The sequence below is a fragment of the Salvelinus fontinalis genome, chromosome 19 (genome assembly GCF_029448725.1).
Source record: "Salvelinus fontinalis isolate EN_2023a chromosome 19, ASM2944872v1, whole genome shotgun sequence".
In the NCBI taxonomy this organism is placed as follows: Eukaryota; Metazoa; Chordata; class Actinopteri; order Salmoniformes; family Salmonidae; genus Salvelinus; species Salvelinus fontinalis.
In genome coordinates this window covers 30,474,856-30,496,590 of record NC_074683.1, presented here as the reverse complement: position 1 = coordinate 30,496,590, position 21,735 = coordinate 30,474,856, and the positions used below count along the sequence as shown (strand labels likewise).

The 21,735-nt window shown below is 42.4% G+C and overlaps 1 protein-coding gene across 6 annotated transcripts in view; it reads left to right on the top strand.

The window, feature by feature from the left end:
- The window catches only part of LOC129816595 (semaphorin-5B-like), a 313,431-nt gene that overhangs the window by 274,798 nt on the left and 16,898 nt on the right, over positions 1–21,735 (top strand). For all 6 annotated transcript variants that reach the window (XM_055871271.1, XM_055871269.1, XM_055871275.1 and 3 more), the window contains exons 13-19: positions 7,460–7,577; positions 7,983–8,164; positions 9,224–9,367; positions 9,737–9,884; positions 10,291–10,516; positions 18,543–18,755; positions 20,394–20,564. In XM_055871271.1, coding sequence (XP_055727246.1) covers positions 7,460–7,577; positions 7,983–8,164; positions 9,224–9,367; positions 9,737–9,884; positions 10,291–10,516; positions 18,543–18,755; positions 20,394–20,564 — 1,202 coding nt within the window. The remainder of the gene's footprint in view (positions 1–7,459; positions 7,578–7,982; positions 8,165–9,223; positions 9,368–9,736; positions 9,885–10,290; positions 10,517–18,542; positions 18,756–20,393; positions 20,565–21,735) is intronic.

The window sequence follows — 21,735 nt, the reverse complement described above, 5'->3', positions numbered from 1 at the left end:
GGATGGCTCTCTGAAATGAATAAGTATATTCCTATGGAGAAGATTACCAATGCTTTAAGAAATTTGTGAAAATATGTTAACCCTTCCTGGACTATATTGAAACGCTTCCATTGGGGTCGATGTAGATCAATGTAGCTATTGTCTCGCTGTAATGTACTGTTTGTATTGTTTTATTTTGATCTCTCTTGTCATTTGTCTTATTTAGTCATTATTAGTATTATTACAATTAAAATTGTATTTATTTATAATTTTTATTGTAATTTATCATTGTTTTAATATTTGTTGTATTTTGGGGGGTGGGGTTGTTTGAAATACCTTTTGTTGTAGTACTTACACTTGCTGTACTCTATTGTTCTGTTGTTGAATCATATAAAAATAAAAAATATTCAAAAAAAGAGAGAAAGAGAAGTGATCTCAATCCCACCAGTACCTCCAAGCCCTTTATCTAAGAGCTTCCTTTGAGGCCGAGTGTTTCAGTAAACTGGCATGGGTTAGGAGAGCAGATGGTTCAGCTGGGATTCCCTGTGGTGGTGTTAGTACGTCAGGACAGCTCTCCTCTTATCTTTTCTCTGGTAAACCGTCCTTCGCTCCCGCTCTCTCTCGCTGCGCTCGTCAAAAACCACCATCTCAGCATTCTTTCCAAGCTGACGCATTTTCATAGTCTTAAGAGCTTACATGGATGGCTGGCTTTCATCGCTGGCCCGGCCATCCGTCGGCCGCTGTGTGTGTGTGTGCATGCGCGCGATTTCTCCACTGTAATTAATGAGCTCGGGGGTAAACTTTCAGCTAAAGTGATTTAGCTGAAAGGGTGATTTAACCCAAGGGTGTGCGTGCCCCGAGGGCCTGACATCTGGCTCACCTGTAACAGAGGGTTGGACCTCAGATCTGCACCATGTTCTTACTATGCACATCCTTATGTATTCTTCTTCTTCTCTCAGAAAGATATCTGCTTTGCTCTTAATTATTATGCACAACTGCCCGGCTTCCTAAGTGTGTGTTTAGACTCTGTCTGTCTATGTGTCTGGGTAAACAGAATGCAAACTAACAGTTTTTGGTGATGCAGCTACAAGTAATCAAACATGTTATATTTGCCATGTCTTCATCCTCTCATTGACCACCTCTCATTGACCACCATTTAAAGCTATGGCATAACGTAGGGGTCTCCTCTTTCTGTCTGATGGAGGTCACCGCAACAACATGGCTCTCTTCCAAACATGGATCCCTTCCCCCTCCTCCCTGTAGCTCTGTGTCAGGTCGGCTCTGATACAGGCTGGTAAAATATGTCAGCTCAGGACAATGGCCTCCCTAGGCTCTAGAACACCTTCCTCACCAGGCTGTAGGACTTGCCTTAGGCTTGGCTGTGTGTTCTGTATGAACACAACAGTGTTGCCTCAACCTCCTAGCTGAAACACCAGAGGCCCCATTGAAATGAACCAAGCAGCCAGTGCCAAGAACACAATGCCCTTTCTCTATCCCTGCTAGCTAAGGGGGCTGAAGGGAAGCTGTACAAGGAGTCAGTAGTGAGCAGACCTGAGTTCAAATATTTTAAATACTTTGAGCGTTTGCTTTGCTTTTTGGGAGTTTTCTATTAGTTACATTGCAACAGGCAAGCTCAATCACGTATTTCAAATGATTTCCAATACTATTGACGCCAGGTCTGCTAGAGAGGCGATTGGTAGTCAGTCGGTAATGGTTGATTTGGAGGCAGTAAGGGTTGTTTACAACAAGTGGTCAACACATTCCCTCTGTTCCTGTTCCTCTTAGAAAATATGTGATATTTTCAAACACATCCGTGTGTCTAGTTAGAAACAACACATGTTGTGTTACTTTTAAGACAATCACCATGTTGGCACATTTTAAACATGAGTTTAGATTTTTGTAAACAGTGATTGTTAAAAGTAACATGTCATTCCTAACTAGACACACGGATGTGTTAAATAATGTTTTATTCCACATATTGTGTTGTATTCCACTTAAAGCATCTTTAAAATTCTGTAAATGACTGGGGAAGACGTGTTGAAAAAAAAAAACGAAACCATTTATTACATTAATTTATTGCTCCATATACAAAGTCTTATATAAAACAAGTTCTGTACATGCAAAATATCATTCTTGAAAGATTTCAAACATGTTAGTGCTAGTTAGATACACAGTCCAGGGAAACCTACTCTGACAATTTTCCTCCTGCTGACTGGCTGAGGCTCACTCCAGGCTGTCACTTCACTTCCCTTTTAATTGCAGGAATTGACTCCAAAAGTGTTGAAACTTTTACACAAATTATGTTGTATCAAAACAGTGATTGTGTTTAAAGTAATGCAGCATGTGTCGGATCTAACTAGACACACAGATGTGTTAAAAAATAACATTATCATCTAAGAGTGTAAGATCTTCTCGCTCTCGCTCTCTCACTCTCTTTCTCTGTCGCTCTCTCTTCTATCTCTCTTTCTCTCCAGTTCTCTCTCCTGCTCTCTGTCTCTCTATCTCTTTCTGTCTCTCACAGCTTAATTTCATCATTAATGGGTTTAGAATTAATTACCCCTCATTAAGCCCCTGTTTTACTGGGAGCTTACAACATATTGAATCACTATTTGCTTCATGTGTGGTGTTCTGAGTGAGGGGGGGGGGGGGGGCGGGGGAGGAAGGAAGGAGGCAGGGGAGGTGAGGGGAGATACTCGGGCTGATTTGTTTACCTCTACTCAGATGCTCTGTTAGAATCACAGGGGTGCGAGCTGTGTGTCAGGAGGGAGTGTGAGTTTATGACCAGCCATTGTGTGGTCTGGTCTGTTAGCAGTAGTCTTAGCTCTATGGAGGCTCTCTGCTTGTGTTTACTGCTTTGACTGGCTCTCTCTCTCTCTCAATTTAATTCAATTCAAGGGGCTTTATTGGCATGGGAAACATATGTTAACATTGCCAAAGCAAGTGAGGTAGATAATATACAAAAGTGAAGTAAACAATACAAATTAACAGTAAACATTACACATACAGAAGTTTCAAAACAATAAAGACATTACAAATGTCATATTATATATATATATATATATATATACAGTGGGGAGAACAAGTATTTGATACACTGCCGATTTTGCAGGTTTTAATACTTACAAAGCATGTAGAGGTCTGTAATTTTTATCATAGGTACACTTCAACTGTGAGAGACGGAATCTAAAACAAAAATCCAGAAAATCACATTGTATGATTTTTAAGTAATTAATTTGCATTTTATTGCATGACATAAGTATTTGATACATCAGAAAAGCAGAACTTCATATTTGGTACAGAAACCTTGGTTTGCAATTACAGAGATCATACGTTTCCTGTAGTTCTTGACCAGGTTTGCACACACTGCAGCAGGGTTTTTTGGCCCACTCCTCCATACAGACCTTCTCCAGATCCTTTAGGTTTCGGGGCTGTCGCTGGGCAATATGGACTTTCAGCTCCCTCCAAAGATTTTCTATTGGGTTCAGGTCTGGAGACTAGCTAGGCCACTCCAGGACCTTGAGATGCTTCTTACGGAGCCACTCCTTAGTTGCCCTGGCTGTATGTTTCGGGTCGTTGTCATGCTGGAAGACCCAGTCACGACCCATCTTCAATCCTCTTACTGAGGGAAGGAGGTTGTTGGCCAAGATCTCGCGATACATGGCCCCATCCATCCTCCCCTCAATACGGTGCAGTCGTCCTGTCCCCTTTGCAGAAAAGCATCCCCAGAGAATGATGTTTCTACCTCCATGCTTCACGGTTGGGATGGTGTTCTTGGGGTTGTACTCATCCTTCTTCTTCCTCCAAACAGGGCGAGTGGAGTTTAGACCAAAAAGCTCTATTTTTGTCTCATCAGACCACATGATCTTCTCCCATTCCTCCTCTGGATCATCCAGATGGTCATTGGCAAACTTCAGACGGGCCTGGACATGCGCTGGCTTGAGCAGGGGGACCTTGCATGCGCTGCAGGATTTTAATCCATGACGGCGTAGTGTGTTACTAATGGTTTTCTTTGAGACTGTGGTCCCAGCTCTCTTCAGGTCATTGACCAGGTCCTGCCGTGTAGTTCTGGGCTGATCCCTCACCTTCCTCATGATCATTGATGCCCCACGAGGTGAGATCTTGCATGGAGCCCCAGACCGAGGGTGATTGACTGTCATCTTCAACTTCTTCCATTTTCTAATAATTGCGCCAACAGTTGTTGCCTTCTCACCAAGCTGCTTGCCTATTGTCCTGTAGCCCATCCCAGCCTTGTGCAGGTCTACAATTTTACCCCTGATGTCCTTACACAGCTCTCTGGTCTTGGCCATTGTGGAGAGGTTGGAGTCTGTTTGATTGAGTGTGTGGACAGGTGTCTTTTATACAGGTAACGAGTTCAAACAGGTGCAGTTAATACAGGTAATGAGTGGAGAACAGGAGGGCTTCTTAAAGAAAAACTAACAGGTCTGTGAGAGCCGGAATTCTTACTGGTTGGTAGGTGATCAAATACTTATGTCATGCAATAAAATGCAAATTAATTACTTGAAAATCATACAATGTGATTTTCTGGATTTTTGTTTTAGATTCCGTCTCTCACAGTTGAAGTGTACCTATGATAACAATTACAGACCTCTACATGCTTTGTAAGTAGGAAAACCTGCAAAATCAGCAGTGTATCAAATACTTGTTCTCCCCACTGTATATATATATATATATATATATATATATATATATATATATATATATATATATATATATATACAGTGTTGTAACAATGTACAAATGGTTAAAGTACACAATGGAAAATAAATAAGCATACATATGGGTTGTATTTACAATGGTGTTTGTTCTTCACTGGTTGCCCTTTTCTGTGGCAACAGGTCACAAATCTTGCTGCTGTGATGGCACACTGTGGAATTTCACCCAGTAGATATGGGAGTTGAATGGATGAATGAATGAATGGATGAATGAATTAAATTCATTTAGAGGAGGGTTTTGTATTTCACAGTATTTTACTGTAATTACAAGGGATTGGTGCAAGCATGTTGGCTGCTAGATAAAGTGTTTACACATTTTTGATGATTTATATCAATTGCATTTCTAGAAACTTAACAAAGGCTTCCTAACTGGCAGCGAATACAGGGAAAAACCGACCAAAAGGAGATGGCAAAATACTCAACCATTTAAGGTCAACTTATTCGTTTTTTCCAAAAATGATTTTATAATAAAAATGTTTCATCAATTTAGTTACAATTCTAAATAATAAACAATTAAACAAAAGTTAATTAATCCAACTTAACCATTGTGTAGTCTTAACATTCTGTATACTCCCCTTGTCCTAAGGGTCAAAAATGACCCGCCTTCTCTAAACCACTAAAATAAAGCAGCTTAATTGAATTTTAAACCCCAAATCTATTTTGCATGAAGAAACAACCTGTCATTCATCACAAACTTTGTGAATATCTGGGTATTCCCTCTTCACAATACAGAAAGACTTTTTAATACAACACACCTGTCATAATTGTTTTCTTTATTAAAGTAGAGGTTTATTATTATTATTATTATTGCTAAAGGTACTGCATAGGTGTGAACATATATTTTTTAGCCAGAGAAAGCACTTGTATAGTCTAAGAAAGTAGCAGAAATGTGCAGAAAGTAGTTTTGAATGCATTTTATGGAAGGGAAACAATAACAGTCTTGAACTTTATTGGCAACATAGTGATATATTCTTATATACTGTACAATGAGGAATTCAACTACCAAATATTAGTCTTCTCCCATTTTTTTAACCATTGCCTCCACCCACAAGGTGTATAAACAGCAACAATAAATAAGAATAAAATGAGATAATAGATACAAAACAAAAACATGAGGAACATACATCAATCAACTCTAATTAGCACACGTAGGACAGTATGCAAGTGTGTGTGCATGGACTTTGCAGATGTATTTCTCACATGTGCATCACATAGTATTTGTTGTACAGTCCTTCTTAGGGGGGCAGAATTGGCATCCACTCCTCTTGCCTGCCCCAGCTGCAGCGTCAGGTGGATCAGGACAAGATTCAGCCCCCTGAACAGCTTTCACAAGCGCTGCAGAGGCTGCTGTGCGGGGATGGCACTCTCTTCTTTGAATGTGTGGGTTTACAAGGGCCTTTCCCAGTTGATCCAGGAACACCCTCCTCTTGTTCCGCTTATCAGACATCCAGGTAGGGTTGATCTTGTTCCATATCACGAAGGCATTGTATGAGGACACATCAATTATGTTATGGGCCGTTTTGGGCAGTGTGCTCAGGAGGACCACATTCTTGTTCCTCTTTGGGAGGTAAGAAACTAGAGTGGAGGTGGGGGTGAAGGCAAACCTTGATGAGAAGGCCTCTCTCTCTCCCCCTTGTTGCGGGTAGTACAGGGGGGAGCTCAGGCTTGTTCTTTCAAACTGTGCCAACCATGGTGAACTTCCTCTTCAGGAGCTGCAGGCTGAGTTCAATCAGTAGCACGCATAATCTCAATTTCTCTGTGTGTGTGTGTGTGTGTGTGTGTGTGTGTGTGTGTGTGTGTGTGTGTGTGTGTGTGTGTGTGTGTGTGTGTGTGTGTGTAAATTATTTTATAACTACCCTATGACAATTTTGTACCTTGGTGGTGTACAGCTTTCATGGAAATATGAACAAAGGCGATGTTTCACGTTTTCTAATGTTGGGGTCACTCTAGGAAAAGTCATAACATTTCAAGTTGAAAAAATATAATATGGGGGGTTTTCTCTGCTGTTAAACGTAGTGGCGGGTCATGTTTGACCCTTAAGACAACACAAGGGTTAAGCTAATGACATCAAGAGAAATACAAACAAATTCATTCAATAAAAAAACACACAGGTAACATCAGTCCATCAATTAGTTAGTCATGGTTGGTCTGGTGGAATGGTTGACATTGTGTTTGTATCTTTGTGTTGGGGAGGTGAAGATGTTTAAGACTTGGTGCCACTCAAATCTGTCCTCTATTTGAATTGATGGTGCAGTATAATCACATGCAAGTTACATTGATACAGCATTCTCACTCACGGGTCCAACAAATATAGCTCTTACAAGGCAAACCTCAAAATATGTTAATGAGCCAGAAACAACACAACCATGCACCCACTAGAGGTCAAAGGGTTTTTGGCGATCCAATGATACAGTATGGTACTGTATTCTGTGGGGTGGAATTACAGTACCATTAAAAATACAGCAATGATTTGCCCTGTCCATAACATTTTCCCACAATGCATTTACACGATGCTGCAGTAAACAGTACTTTACCTGTTGATAATACCTAAATTACCATATAATTTACAGTTTTCGATCACAGTATATGCTTGGTAAGAATGATATGGTCAATGTTGCCAAAGTGAAGCGATACGCATAACAATTATGAAAATAACAGCAACAACAAAAATAAGAATAGTAGCTACAATACTATAATAGTCCCTCTCTATGTCCCTCTCCCCTCGTCCTTTCTCCTGCCCCCTGTAGGCTATGCCTGGAGGCACGGGACCCCTACTGTGGCTGGGACAGAAAACAGAGACGCTGCACCACTCTAGAGGACAGCTCCAACATGAGCCAGTGGAGTCAGAACATCACTGTGTGTCCGGTAAGAGCCAACAGGGACCCACAGTTTCCCTCTCCCACCTCGCTCCTCATGGCATCTGTTGTCACTGGTACACAATCCCCCACAACCCCATGGGACTGCCTGCCACATGGCAACATGGCTTGCTGACACCCTGGAATACCTCCTCTCTGTCTGGTCTCTCCTGAGGCCTGGCCCTACAGTAGTCTGACACTTGAACAAATGTGTGCTATGTCAACTCTCCTCAAGGACCCTGGTCCTGGTGTGACATTGTTACAGTTTGTCCAGGCCGCTTTCGCAAATATGTTTTTTTTTACCTCAAGGGTCTTTCCTGGTTGTTGTCATGCAGTACCACATGATTAATGATGGCATCCTGTCCGTTCCAGTCCCTGACACTCTAGTCTCTCTCTGCCCTGTCTGACTTTTTAGCTGAGGAACCAGACCACCAATGGCGGCTTTGGACCCTGGACGACGTGGCAAACATGCAGCAATGACGATGGCGACGGCACCAGCTCCTGTCTGTGTCGCTCCAGGGCGTGTGACAATCCCTCTGCTCGCTGTGGTGGGAGGAACTGTGAGGGGTCCACCATCGAAGTCTCCAACTGCTCGAGGTATGTAGAACCACCAACCAACCACACCAATCTTACTCACTGTGTGTCCCAAATGGCACCCAAATCCCTATATAGCGCACTACTTAGTCTCTCTGTCCATACTAGCATACTACATAGTATGAAGCAATGTATTGGGCATGCATTCTAAGCAGTATGCTTAGAATGCTAGTGTGGATATTGGACATCTGCTCTGGACAAAAGCATTGCACTATGGAGAATAGGGTCCCATTTCAGATGCATCTTCAGACATGCAGCATTGTACTCAGGCTGCGACAGAATTAGCATTCTGACAGGATAAGAGGTATGTCTACAAAACAGGGTTTTGATTAAATAATGTAGGTGACATCCAAGTTTCCCCTCAGAGGTCTTGTACCGTCTGTGTCTAAGGAAATTGGTCAATCACCATTACTGAGAGAGAACAGCTCTCAGATACAAAGTGCCGGCTCCTTCATGTGCAGGTAGCTGTGTGTGTGTGTGTGTGTGTGTGTGTGTGTGTGTGTGTGTGTGTGTGTGTGTGTGTGTGTGTGTGTGTGTGTGTGTGTGTGTGTGTGTGTGTGTGTGTGTGTGTGTGTGTGTGTGTGTGTGTGTTTGTTTTCCCGTCTAGTGAGTGTGTAACCATTACAACTCAGACACAAAGTGGCGGAGCTCCTTTCATAGCTATGCCAGATTAAACCCAGGTCCAATTATCATTAGTGTGAGAGAACTGCTCATATACAAATTGCCGGTGTTGTGTGTGGCGGACAGCCTTTCATAGCTTCGCCAGATTAAACCCAGGGTGGAGAAATTGAATTGTGTTTGAGCCAGAAGTCGCATACACCAGATAGGTGCAGTGTTGTTTTACAGGGTCAGCCATAGTGGTGTGGCACTCCTGGAGCAAAGGAATGTGTTTCTGGTGTCACATTTAGCTCCTGAGCAAGTTGTGTCTCATCCCTCTCATAATAACACATGATGGCCATGATCATAAGTATGTTGAGTGCTTGAAGGAAGCTGAAATGGTGTATTGGCATGTTTGTGATTCTTTAAACCTTCTTTAATAACATCACATTTCTGTTGCCACAGAAACGGAGGATGGACACCATGGTCGTCATGGGGACAGTGCAGCACCACCTGTGGAACAGGGTTTGAGATGCGCCAGCGCTCCTGCAACAACCCCTCGCCCCAACATGGGGGACGTGTGTGTGTGGGCCCGGTCAGGGACGAGAGGTGAGAGGAGATGAAAGGTCTATTTGAGAGAGAGCAATGTGAAGAAACTTTGGTTTTGTCATACTTTTATCAAATGTCATTTTTTATGCAAATAATTCAACAGTGTTTGTTTGACTCAAAAGAGCAAAACTCTCAAACATTTATGGTTGCCATTTATGAAGGAATGACCTTTATGATTCATTTATGAGACATGATGTGCACTTTTCAGTAACAGTATCTGTCGTCAGTATCTTTTGGGGTATGACAGTCTTAGGTAAATGTCAGTCCTCTTACACACGCCAGTGCCTCTCATGTGAGGCAGAATACAAATTTCAATTTCTCACAAAATGGACAATAAAGTTTCTCTCCTTTCCTCTCCACTTCTTCTAGGTTCTGTAACGAGGGTGTGTCGTGTCCCCAGCCTATCTTCTGGTCCCTATGGGGTGGCTGGGCTAAGTGCAGTGCAGAGTGTGGAGGAGGGGTCCACTCCAGGGTCAGAAGCTGTGAGAACGGGAACAGCTGCCCAGGCTGCGCATTGGTATGAGACACACACACTTGCATAGACACACAGGCATGAACAAATCCATGCCATACTTACCTTCCCTTTCATACAAGACTCCGTTCTCTCTGTGGGATGTGTGAAGTTACGGTTCAGCTCAGTTTTGACTGGTTTCAGTTGACTGAAATTCAGTTTGAACTGAAATGCTTTCCCTCCTTTCCACCTCCTCTCAGTCAAGTTGGGCTTCCCACAGTGGACTCTCAAACATGCTCTAAGCTGAGGATTTAGTTAATTTCATTATGATTCCAATTAAAGTGTTATGAAGCAGCCAAATAACTCTCAGTAAAAAATGGAGAAAAAAATATATTTTAAAATAATTACCTATCTTTCTTTCTGTCTCTCCCTCTCCCTTTCCCCCGCCTCCTCTACCTCTCCCCCTTTCCAGGAATACAAGGCGTGTAACCTGGAGGCGTGTCCCGAGGTGAAGAGGAACACCCCTTGGACCCCGTGGATGCCTGTCAACGTGACGCTGGGCGGAGCACGCCAAGAGCAGAGGATGCGCTACATGTGCCGCGCCCAGCTGGCAGACCCCCACGAGCTGCAGATTGGACGACGCAAAGTAGAGACCCGCTTCTGCCCCAACGACGGCATGGCCACCTGCGAGACTGACAGTGAGTGCTTGTCAATCATAGCGGCTTTGGGTGTTGCTAGCTAACTCATTGGTGTGGCTTTACACCAAGTGAGGCATGGATGAAAAGGATGCACCTGTCCAACACCAATCACTATTCTCTAAGCATTGTGGGGGTAAAACTGCCCTGACACAGTCACCACACTGCATCTCCCCCTGGGTGATCAGACTGATCACTAGAAATATATGGCGATTTCAGATGTTTGAAAAGGTCTTGAGAACATCAATATATGCCTTCCTCTACGCTCACCAATTTAAAAAAAATGAAAAATGCCCAGCATTGGGCACGGACTCATGATGCTCGGAGCCGGAGCACGTTGCTTAGACGAATGCGCTATGGCAATTCACAATTCTCTAGCAAGCCGTGAGAATACTAATAATACTGATGATACTTGAAAGTAATAGTGTGTAATTTTTTATTATTTGGTTTTAAGCCTTCCCTTAACCTTAGCCCCAAACTTAACCACTCGGACTTAACCTGTCTAGGATCAGCGTGGCGCTAGCGGCACACCCCCCCCCCCCCCACTGAAAAACCAGTGCCGCGAAATTCAAAAAAAATATTTTTTTAAAATATTTAACTTTCACACATTAAAGTCCAATACAGCTAATGAAAGACACAGATCTTATGAATCCAGTCAACATTTCCGATTTTTAAAATGTTTTACAGGGAAGACACAATATGTAAAGATGTACATCTATTACCTAAAAACACATTAGCATAATCCACCATCTTTTATTTGTCCACCAACACCAGTAGCCATCACCAATTCGGCTAAACTAAGATATTTATAGCCCCTAACCAACAAAAAAACTCATTAGATGACAGTCTGATAACATATTTATGGTATGGGATAGGTTTTGTTAGAAAAAAGTGCATATTTCAGGTATATGGCATAGTTTACAATTGCACCCACCATCACAAATGGACTAGAATAATTACAATGAGCAACGTGTTTACCTAACTACTAATCATCAAACATTTCGTAAAAATACACAGCATACACGAATCGAAAGACACAGATCCTGTGAATACAGACAATATTTCAGATTTTCTAAGTGTCTTACAGCGAAAACACAATAAATCGTTATATTAGCTTAGCACATAGCAATTAGCAGCCCAGCATTGATTCTAGCCAAAGTGAGCGATAAAAGTCAACATCGCCAAAAGATATTAATTTTTTCACTAACCTTCTCAGAATTCTTCCGATGACACTCCTGTAACATCACATTACAACATGCATATACAGTTTGATCGAAAATGTTTATATTTAGCCACCAAAATCATGGTTAGACAATGTGAAATGTAACTCGGCTGGTCAGAATTTGTCCTTGCGCCACTTAGACAGTGATCTACTCTTATACATAAATACTCATAAACGTGACTAAAAAATATAGGGTGGACAGGGATTGATAGACAATTTAATTCTTAATACAATTGCGTTATTACATTTTTTAATTTATCCTTACTTTTCAATACAGTTTGCGCCAAGCGAAGCTACGTCAAAAAACATGGCGTCCTAAGCCACTAAAATGTTTCGACAGAAACACGATTTATCATAATAAAAATGTCCTACCTTGAGCTGTTCTTCCATCAGTATCTTGGGCAAAGGATCCTTTCTTGGGAGAAATCGTCTTTTGGTGGAAAGCTGTCCTCTTGCCATGTGGAAATGTCAACTACGTTCGGGATGAACTGAAAAGCGTGCCCAACTTTTCACATCGTTGCAAAAATAAATGTCCCAAAATCGCACTAAACGGATATAAATTGCTATAAAACGCTTTAAATTAACTACTTTGTGATGTTTGTAACTCCTATAACGAGTGAAAAGATGACCGGAGAAATATAACAGGCTAAACTAACGCTTGGAACAGGAGAGGGTCGGTGTCTTCCACGCGCGTTACGCAGCAAGAAAAGACTTGCTAGCTAAAGGTTTTTTTCATTTGTAGGGCCTGTGAACGAGCAATCGAGCCCGTTGGAATCGTCATCACGTAAAGGCATCCAGGGGAAGACGTAAGAAGTGTCCGTATAGTCATAGCAACGACAGTGCCCTTTTAACTGACTTCAGAAAAGTGCCCAACATTTCTCAAATCTGACTCCATGTCAGGGAAATTGCTGTAGAATGGGCTCTGTTCCACTTAGAGACAAAATTTCAACTCCTATAGAAACTATAGACTGTTTTCTATCCAATAATAATAATAATATGCATATTGTACGATCAAGGATTTTGTGGGAAGCCGTTTAAAAAATTAGCCACATTAGCATAAATAGTCTAAACAGCGCCCCCATCCCCAACAGGTTAATGCCAGCTCAAAGAACTACATGCATTTTAAAAAAAGGGCACATGTAGCCTACATATTAATGCATGATATACTGATATCGAAAACTGTCTAGGTCAAATAGGGGAGAGTTGTTGTGCCGTGAGGTGTTGCTTTATCTGTTTTTTAAAACCAGGTTCGTTCTTTATTTGAGCAATATGAGATGGAAGGAAGTTCCATGTAATAAGGGCTCTATATAATGCTGTATGCTTTCTTGAAATTGTTCTGGATTTGGGGACTGTGAAAAGACCCCTGGTGGCATGTCTGGTGGGATAAGTGTGTGTGTCAGAGCTGTGTGGAAGTTGACTGCAAACAATTTGGGATTTTAAACACATTAACGTTTCTTATAAAAGAAGATGTGATGCAGTCAGTCTCAACTCAACTCATAGCCAAGAGAGACTGGCATGCATAGTATTTATATCCGCCTTCTGAATACAATTAAGAGCAAGACTTGCCACTTTGTTCTGGACTAGCTGCAGCTTAACTAGGTCTTTCCTTGCAGCACTGGACCACACGACTGGACAATAATCAACATTAGACAAAACTAGAGCCTGCAGAACTTGGTTTTTGGAGTGTGGTGTCAAAAAAACAGAGCATCTCTTTATTTCGGCTAGACCTTTTCCCATCTTTACAACCATTGAATCTATATGTTTTTACCATGACAGTTTACAATATAAGGTACTGCCAAGTAATTTAGTCTCCTCAACTTGTTCAACAGCAAGGTCATTCATTACCAGATTCAGCTGAGGTCTAGAACTTAAGGAATGATTAGTACCAAATACAGTGCTCTTAGTTTTACAGATGTTCCGGACCAGTTTATTACTGGCCACCCATTCCAAAACAGACTGCAACTCTTTGTTAAGGGTTTCAGTGACTTCATTAGCTGTGGTTGCTGATGCGTATATAGTTTAATCATCAGTATACATGGACACACATGCTTTGTTTAATGCCAGTGGCAGGTCATTGGTAAAACTGGAAAAGAGTAGAGGGCCTGGAGAGCTGCCCTGCAGTACACCACACTTTACATTTTTGACATTAGAGAAGCTTCCATTAAAGAAAACCCTCCAAGTTCTATTAGATAGATAGCTCTGAATCCACGATATGGTGTGGTTGAAAAGCCTTAGCACATATGTTTTTTCAAAAACAGGTTATGGTCAATAATATCAAAGGCTGCACTAAAATCTAACAGTACAGCTCCCACAATCTTCTTATTGTCAATTTCTTTCAACCAATCATCAGTCATTTGTGTCAGTGCAGTACATGTTGAGTGCCCTTCTCTATAAGCATGCTGAAAGTCTGTTGTTAATTTGTTTACAGAGAAATAGCATTGTATTTGGTCAAACACAATTTTTTCCAACAGTTTGCTCAGAGCTGGCAGCAAGATTATAGGTCTGCTGTTAGAACCAGTAAAGGCTGCTTTACCACTCTTGGGTAATTTAATTACTTTGGCTTCCCTCCAGGCCTGAGGATAAAGACTTTCCTCTTGGTTTAGAATAACAATATGACAGATAGGAGTGGCTATAGACTCAGCTACCATCGTCAGTAGCTTTCAATCTAAGTTGTCAATGCCAGGAGGTTTGTCATTATTGATCGATAACAATAATTTTTCCACCTCTCCCACACTAACTTTACACAATTCAAACTTGCACTGATTTTCTTTCATTATTTGTTTTTTTATACATGAATAGAATTGCTCACTCTTCGTTGTGGGCATTTCCTGCCTAAGTTTGCCCACTTTGCCAATGAAATTCTCATTAAAATAATTGTCAACATCAAAGTGTGTGGTGTCAGGAAAATAACCTCACACTCAACGTCAACAAAACAAAGGAGATGATTGTGGACTTCAGGAAACAGCAGAGGGAGCACCCCCCTATCCACATCGACGGGTCAGTAGTGGAGAAGGTGGAAAGTTTTAAGTTCCTCGGTGTACACATCACGGACAAACTGAATTGGTCCACCCACACAGACAGCGTCGTGAAGAAGGCGCAGCAGCGCCTCTTCAACCTCAGGAGGCTGAAGAAATTCGGCTTGTCACCAAAAGCACTCACAAACTTCTACAGATGCACAATCGAGAGCATCCTGTCGGGCTGTATCACCGCCTGGTACGGCAACTGCTCCGCCCACAACCGTAAGGCTCTCCAGAGGGTAGTGAGGTCTGCAGAACGCATCACCGGGGGCAAACTACCTGCCCTCCAGGACACCTACACCACCCGATGTCACAGGAAGGCCATAAAGATCATCAAGGACAACAACCACCCAAGCCACTGCCTGTTCACCCCGCTATCATCCAGAAGGCGAGGTCAGTACAGGTGCATCAAAGCAGGGACCGAGAGACTGAAAAACAGCTTCTATCTCAAGGCCATCAGACTGTTAAACAGCCACCACTAACATTTAGCGGCCGCTGCCAACATACTGACTCAACTCCAGCCACTTTAAAAATGGGAATTGATGGAAATTATGTAAAAATGTACCACTAGCCACTTTAAACAATGCCACTTAATATAATGTTTACATACCCTACATTACCCATCTCATATGTATATACTGTACTCTATATCATCTACTGCATCTAGCCATCTTTATGTAATACATGTACCACTAGCCACTTTAAACTATGCCACTTTATGTTTGCATACCCTACAGTACTCATCTCATATGTATATACCGTACTCTATACCATCTACTGCATCTTGCCTATGCCGTTCTGTACCACCACTCATTCATATATCTTTATGTACATATTCTTTATCCCTTTACACTTGTGTGTGTATAAGGTAGTAGTTGTGGAATTGTTAGGTTAGATTACTTGTTGGTTATTACTGCATTGTCGGAACTAGAAGCACAAGCATTTCGCTACACTCGCATTAACATCTGCTAACCATGTGTATGTGACTAATAAAATTTGATTTGATTTGATTTGAAATGGTTTTGTGATGAATAAGCCATCTGATTTGATGAAAGATGGAGTTGAATGACTTTCTGCCCATAATTTCATTTAAAGTACTCCAAAGTTTTTTTCCATCATTCTTTATGACATTGATATTATCTTCATAATAAAGTTTCTTATTCTTTTTGTTGAGTTTAGTCACATTTTTTCTCAATTTGCAGTAAGTAAACCAGTCAGATGTGCAGCCAGACTTATTAGTCACTCCTTTTGCCCATCTCTTTCAACCATACAGATTTTCAATTCGTCATCAATCCATGGAGCCTTAACAGTTCTAACAGTCAGTTTCTTAACAGGTGCATGTTTATCAATAATTGGAAGAAACAATTTCATAAATTCATCAAGTGCAGCGTCTGGATGCTCCTCCTTAATCACATCAAACCAACAAATATTTTTAACATCATCCACATGAGATTCACAGCAAAATATTTTGTATGATCTCTTCTACACTATTTTAGGCCCAGCTTTTGGAACTTTGGCTTTCCTGGATATAGCCACAATATTGTGATCACTGCATCCAATGGATACGGATACAGCTTTAGAACAAAGTTCTACAGTATTAGTAAAAATGTGATCGATACATGTGGATGATTTTGTTCCTGTTGTGTTTGTAAACACCCTGGTAGGTGGATTAATAACCTGAACCAGATTACAGGCACTGGTTACAGTAAGAAGCTTCCTCTTGAGCGGACAGCTTGATGAAAACCAGTCAATATTCAGGTCCTCAAGAAAGTAGACACTATCAAGCATTTCACACACATTATTTAGATACTGAGTGTTAGCACTTGGTGGCCTATAGTAACACCCCAAAAGAAAAGGTTTAGATGTGCAACGTGAACCTGCAACCACAACACTTCAATAACATTTGACATAAGATCTTCTCTAAGCAATACAGGGATATGGCTCTGAATATATACTGCAACACCTCCCCCATAAGCATTTCAGTCTCTTCTATAAATGTTACATCCTTGTATTGCTACTGATGTATCGTCAAATTAATTATCTAAGTTATTGATTTCATGAACCTTATTTCTAAGGCTACATATATTAATATGGGATATTTTCAGCTCTTTCCTGGGTAGCTTCTCTGAGATAGACATAATACTGAAAAGAGCAGACAAAGCAAGATTTTAAAAAACATATATTTAGCAGTCCATTTAACAATTTGTGCGTGTGTGTGTGTGCGTGTGTGTATGTGCGTGTGTGTGTGTGTGTGTGTGTGTGTGTGTGTGTGTGTGTGTGTGTGTGCGCGCGCGCGCGTTGCGGGGTTGAGGCTATGAACCCTTCCAGTCTTCTTGGAGAGAGGGTGGACAATGAGCCTGTCATAGCGGATGTAAGCAATGTCCCCACGCGCTCAGGCAGCTTTCATGGCTGGGATCAGTTCTTTCCTCTTCTGGCGCACAGCTTCAGGATAGTCCTCGTTGAGGAAGATGTACGTTCCGCTCAAGTTCTTGGCTCTTTCCAGAACAGCTACCTTGTCCTTGAACCTCAGGAACTTGACCACTATCGGCCTGGGCCTGTCACCTGGGCTGGTGGTGTATTTTCTAGTCCTGTTGGCGCGCTCCACCTCAATCTTCCTGTGGTCCATCTTCAATTTCTCAGAGATCATTTCCCTCACTCTGTCCTCAGACTCCGTCCAGGTCTCATGTGGAGATTCTGCAATTCCGTCCACAACCATGTTGTTCTGCGCTTGATTGTCCCTCAAAATTGATTTATCTGTCATTGTTATCATGGATTCACACACAGAACTGATGTCCTTGCTCAATGACTTACAGGTTGCTGTCATCTTGCCGTTCTCCTGTTTCTCCTCATCGAGCTGACCCTGGGAGAACTGCAAACTGTTCTTCAGGTCCTGGACCTCTCTGGTCAGGTTGTCCATTCTTTTATTAGTTGACTCCACCAGTATTTGGACAAAACACTTGAAACTATTTTCTTGTTGTTGTAACAACTGCTTGTAGGTCTCTTTTTGTTCATTTAAAAGATCCTTCACGTGTGATAGAGAGACACCACTGTCCTCAACGGTACTACCGCCGGTTTTGGTCTTTGCCATGGTAGCTAGCAACTTAGGTTACGTTGTTACTCCTCACTGTTCCAGACAAGGCAGGTCACGGGGAAAATTGAAAACAACAAACAGCAGGGATCTAGACAGCCACAAACCAGGGACAATCCGCGGTCCCAGCCACAATGGCTAAACGCATCGCGGGCTGCGTTCAAGAAAACCTCTTTAGCTTGATAATCTGCTAGCTAGCAGTTAGGCTACCTGCAACTCCAAATAGCTCGTCAGACTAGTCCTTGGTCGGCAGGACCACTGGAAAGAGACAAGCAGTCCCAGCAACTGACGCCAACTGCTTCTTAGTCCAAACTAAGAAGCTGGGTAGCTACCAATAACTTTCCAATACACTTTCAAACAACAAACTTTCCAAGCAAACAAAACCTAGCTCTTCCTCGTTCCGCGTTCAACAGGAAGTGACGTGTATTGTGGAACAGGAGAAGAGTGGGACCAGAGAATAGGGGGACAAGAGGACAGGAGGACCGTAGGACAGGAGGACAGGGGGTCAGAAGGACAGCAGAAGGACAGCAATTGGTCCCCTGGCCTGGTCTCAGTAATCTGTCCACTGTATGTGTGAGCTATTCCATAGACATATTATAACATACTGCTACGGTAGTACTCTATGACCAGTGTAATGTAGAAGTAGAGGTGGTGAAGTGTATTGAGTAGACCAGTAACCTGTGTATTAACCCTTTCCTATAGCTCTGGTGGAGGACCTCTTGAGGACCCCTGTGGTACGAGTGGCGGGCTCCGGCTGGTCGTCATGGGAGACGTGGTCCGCCTGCTCCCAGGACTGTGCCAAAGGGTACCGTACCCGCAAGCGTACCTGTGCCACGCCAGAGGGCAAGGTTGCCCCCCCAGCCTGCAGGGGTTCGCCCGTAGAGTACCAAGACTGCAACTCTCAGGCCTGCCCAGGTAAAGGGGAAAGAACACAAGCACACACACAAGTACTCATCCACAAACACACTGTTATGCACAGTTGCCTATTGGGACGGTCTTCAGTCTGGCAGGTATACACGCACGCACGCACACACACACGCATGCACACACTGCTCCCATAACTACATACCAATTATCTCCAGTTGTGGTTGGCATAATACACAATTTAACACACAGCACCAAGGGAGAGACATGTATGCTAATGCTAATGCCAGTCCTATAAAATAATGCTGAGGGAATCATTAATTAGCTAATGGCTCGCATGGCAGCGGAGCAGAACCCTGCTAAGACGAGTCCTTGGTTTCAGTAGCTGAGTCAGTCCAGGGTTTGAACTAAAGCACCTCATCATCACCATAATCATGTGGCCTGCTTTAACTGGAGGTAACTGCACCTCGTCTCAGCTCAACCCAGCTCTGCTCTTAACACTCATGTAAGTGGAATGTGGACAGACTGACTGACTGTATGAATGTTTTATGTTTGGTGAATCACTGATGAGGACATCCCTTGAGTGTATATTTTATGACTGGTCACTGATCATTGCTACCTACATAAGTTTACTGGCTGTGTATGCCAGCCTATTATCCTCTGTCTCTGAATGATGTACCATGAATCAGCATGCCATCTCTCTGTGCCTCTGAAAGTTGTATATTATGTGACTTTGGGAGGAGGGGGGGGGGGTACCTGATTGACAGAGAGAGAGCGAGAGAATGATTGAGAGAAAGAGGGACAATGACACAGAGAGAGATATTAGTACTGATTGAGAGAAAGAGGGACAAAGAGAGAGAGACTGTGAGATTGAGAGACTGTGAGATTGAGAGACTGTGAGATTGAGAGACTGTGAGAGAGATTGAGAGAGGGAAGGGGGACAGTTAAAGAAAATAGATTTGACAAGAGTGAGATGGAGGTGGAGAGAGTTAGAGAGAAATGTCTATAACGAGACCTGGTCCTGTTTGATCTACCGTTATCATACATCCTCAAGGCTTCTGTTTACTCGCTCTATTTTATTCTTTCTCCATAATGTCCCTCCCAGTCCCATCACCATGCACTCCCAGTTGCCAGACAGTCAGAGCAGTTTGAGGCAACCAAAGCAAGCATGCCACATTTCACTGTCCCTACTGTCTAATCCACTGGAGTAAATTTAGTTTTCTAGAGCAGAGAAACGAGGGGTCCGGGTCAACCCCAGCTCCACTCACCTCTCTCCACTCATCACTCACTCTCTCAGCTCAAACACTCTCATACAGAAGGGGAGACTGACTGCAACTGCCAATATGTGAGGAAGTGACAACACACTAAATACAGTCATTATAGAAGGATTTTAAGCACAGGGTAGTTGTTCTGATAAGTTTTACTCACATACATGGATAGAGACCATGGGCAGCAGGAGTCTTAGTCGTTTTCTAATGGGCTGATCAATCTGGTCTTCTATGTAGACTTTATGTGTGTCTGTTGCAGCTAGAAGAGGACAGCATTTCATATGTTGATTTTTGCCTAGTTGGTGATGAGAGGTATCTGACCGTGTGTGTGTGTGTGTGTGTGTGTGTGTGTGTGTGTGTGTGTGTGTGTGTGTGTGTGTGTGTGTGTGTGTGTGTGTGTGTGTGTGTTTTTCCCGTCTAGTGAGTGGAGCCTGGTCCTGTTGGTCGTCGTGGTCTCAGTGTTCGGTACCCTGTGGTGGAGGGCACTATCAGCGTACCCGATCCTGTAACAATCCCAGCCCTGTCAACGGAGGAGATATCTGTATTGGCCTACACACTGAGGAAGCGCTGTGCAACACACACACATGTGACGGTAAGGCAAAGATACATACACATCCATCAGAGTCACAGGCTTCCCTGTTCTTTACATGAATGAATGAATGACGTTTTATTTCCGTGTCAAATCGCCAGTTGGCGGCCCATCCCTTATGGGATTAATTTACACATAAACAAACATTACAATAATTCACTGTGGTAATTAAATCATAATTCTTCTTCTGGTGTTCTCTGCATTGCGCATCGCATAAAGACGGGAAAAATTTTAAGGTAAAAATCACCACATAATAGTAAATAAGGTTATCCAAACAATAACTACATCCTTAGAGCAGTAAAATAATATACATACACACTGTATATATACACATACACACATACAGTTGAAGTCGGAAGTTTACATACACCTTATCCAAATACATTTAAACTCAGTTTTTCACAATTCCTGACATTTAATCCTAGTCAAAAATTCCTGTCTTAGATCAGTTAGGATCACCACTTTATTTTAAGAATGTGAAATGTCAGAATAATTGTAGGGAGAAGTATTTCTTTCATCTTTTATTTCTTTCATCACATTCCCAGTGGGTCAGAAGTTCACATACACTCAATTAGTATTTGGTAGCATTGCTTTAAATTGTTTAACTTGGGTCAAACGTTTCAGCTAGCCTTCCACAGGCTTCCCACAATAAATTGGGTGAATTTTGGCCCATTCTTCCTGACAGAGCTGGTGTAACTGAGTCAGGTTTGTAGTCCTTCTTGCTCGTACACTCCTTTTCAGTTCTGGCCACAAATGTTCAATAGGATTGAGGTCAGGGCTTTGTGATGGCCACTCCAATACCTTCACTTTGTTGTCCTTAAGCCATTTTTGACACAACTTTGGAAGTATACTTGGGGTCATTGTCCATTTGGAAGAGCCATTTGCGACCAAGCTTGAACTTCCTGACTGATGTCTTGAGATGTTACTTCAATATATCCATATCATTTTCCTACCTCATGAAGCCATCTATTTTGTGAAGAGCACCAGTCCCTCCTGCAGCAAAGCACCCCCACAACATGATGCTGTCACCCCCGTGCTTCACGGTTGTGATGGTGTTCTTTGCTTGCAAGCCTCCCCCTTTGTCTTCCAAACATAATGATGGTCATTATGGCCAAGCAGTTCTATTTTTGTTTCATCAGACCAGAGGACATTTCTCGAAAAAGTATGATCTTTG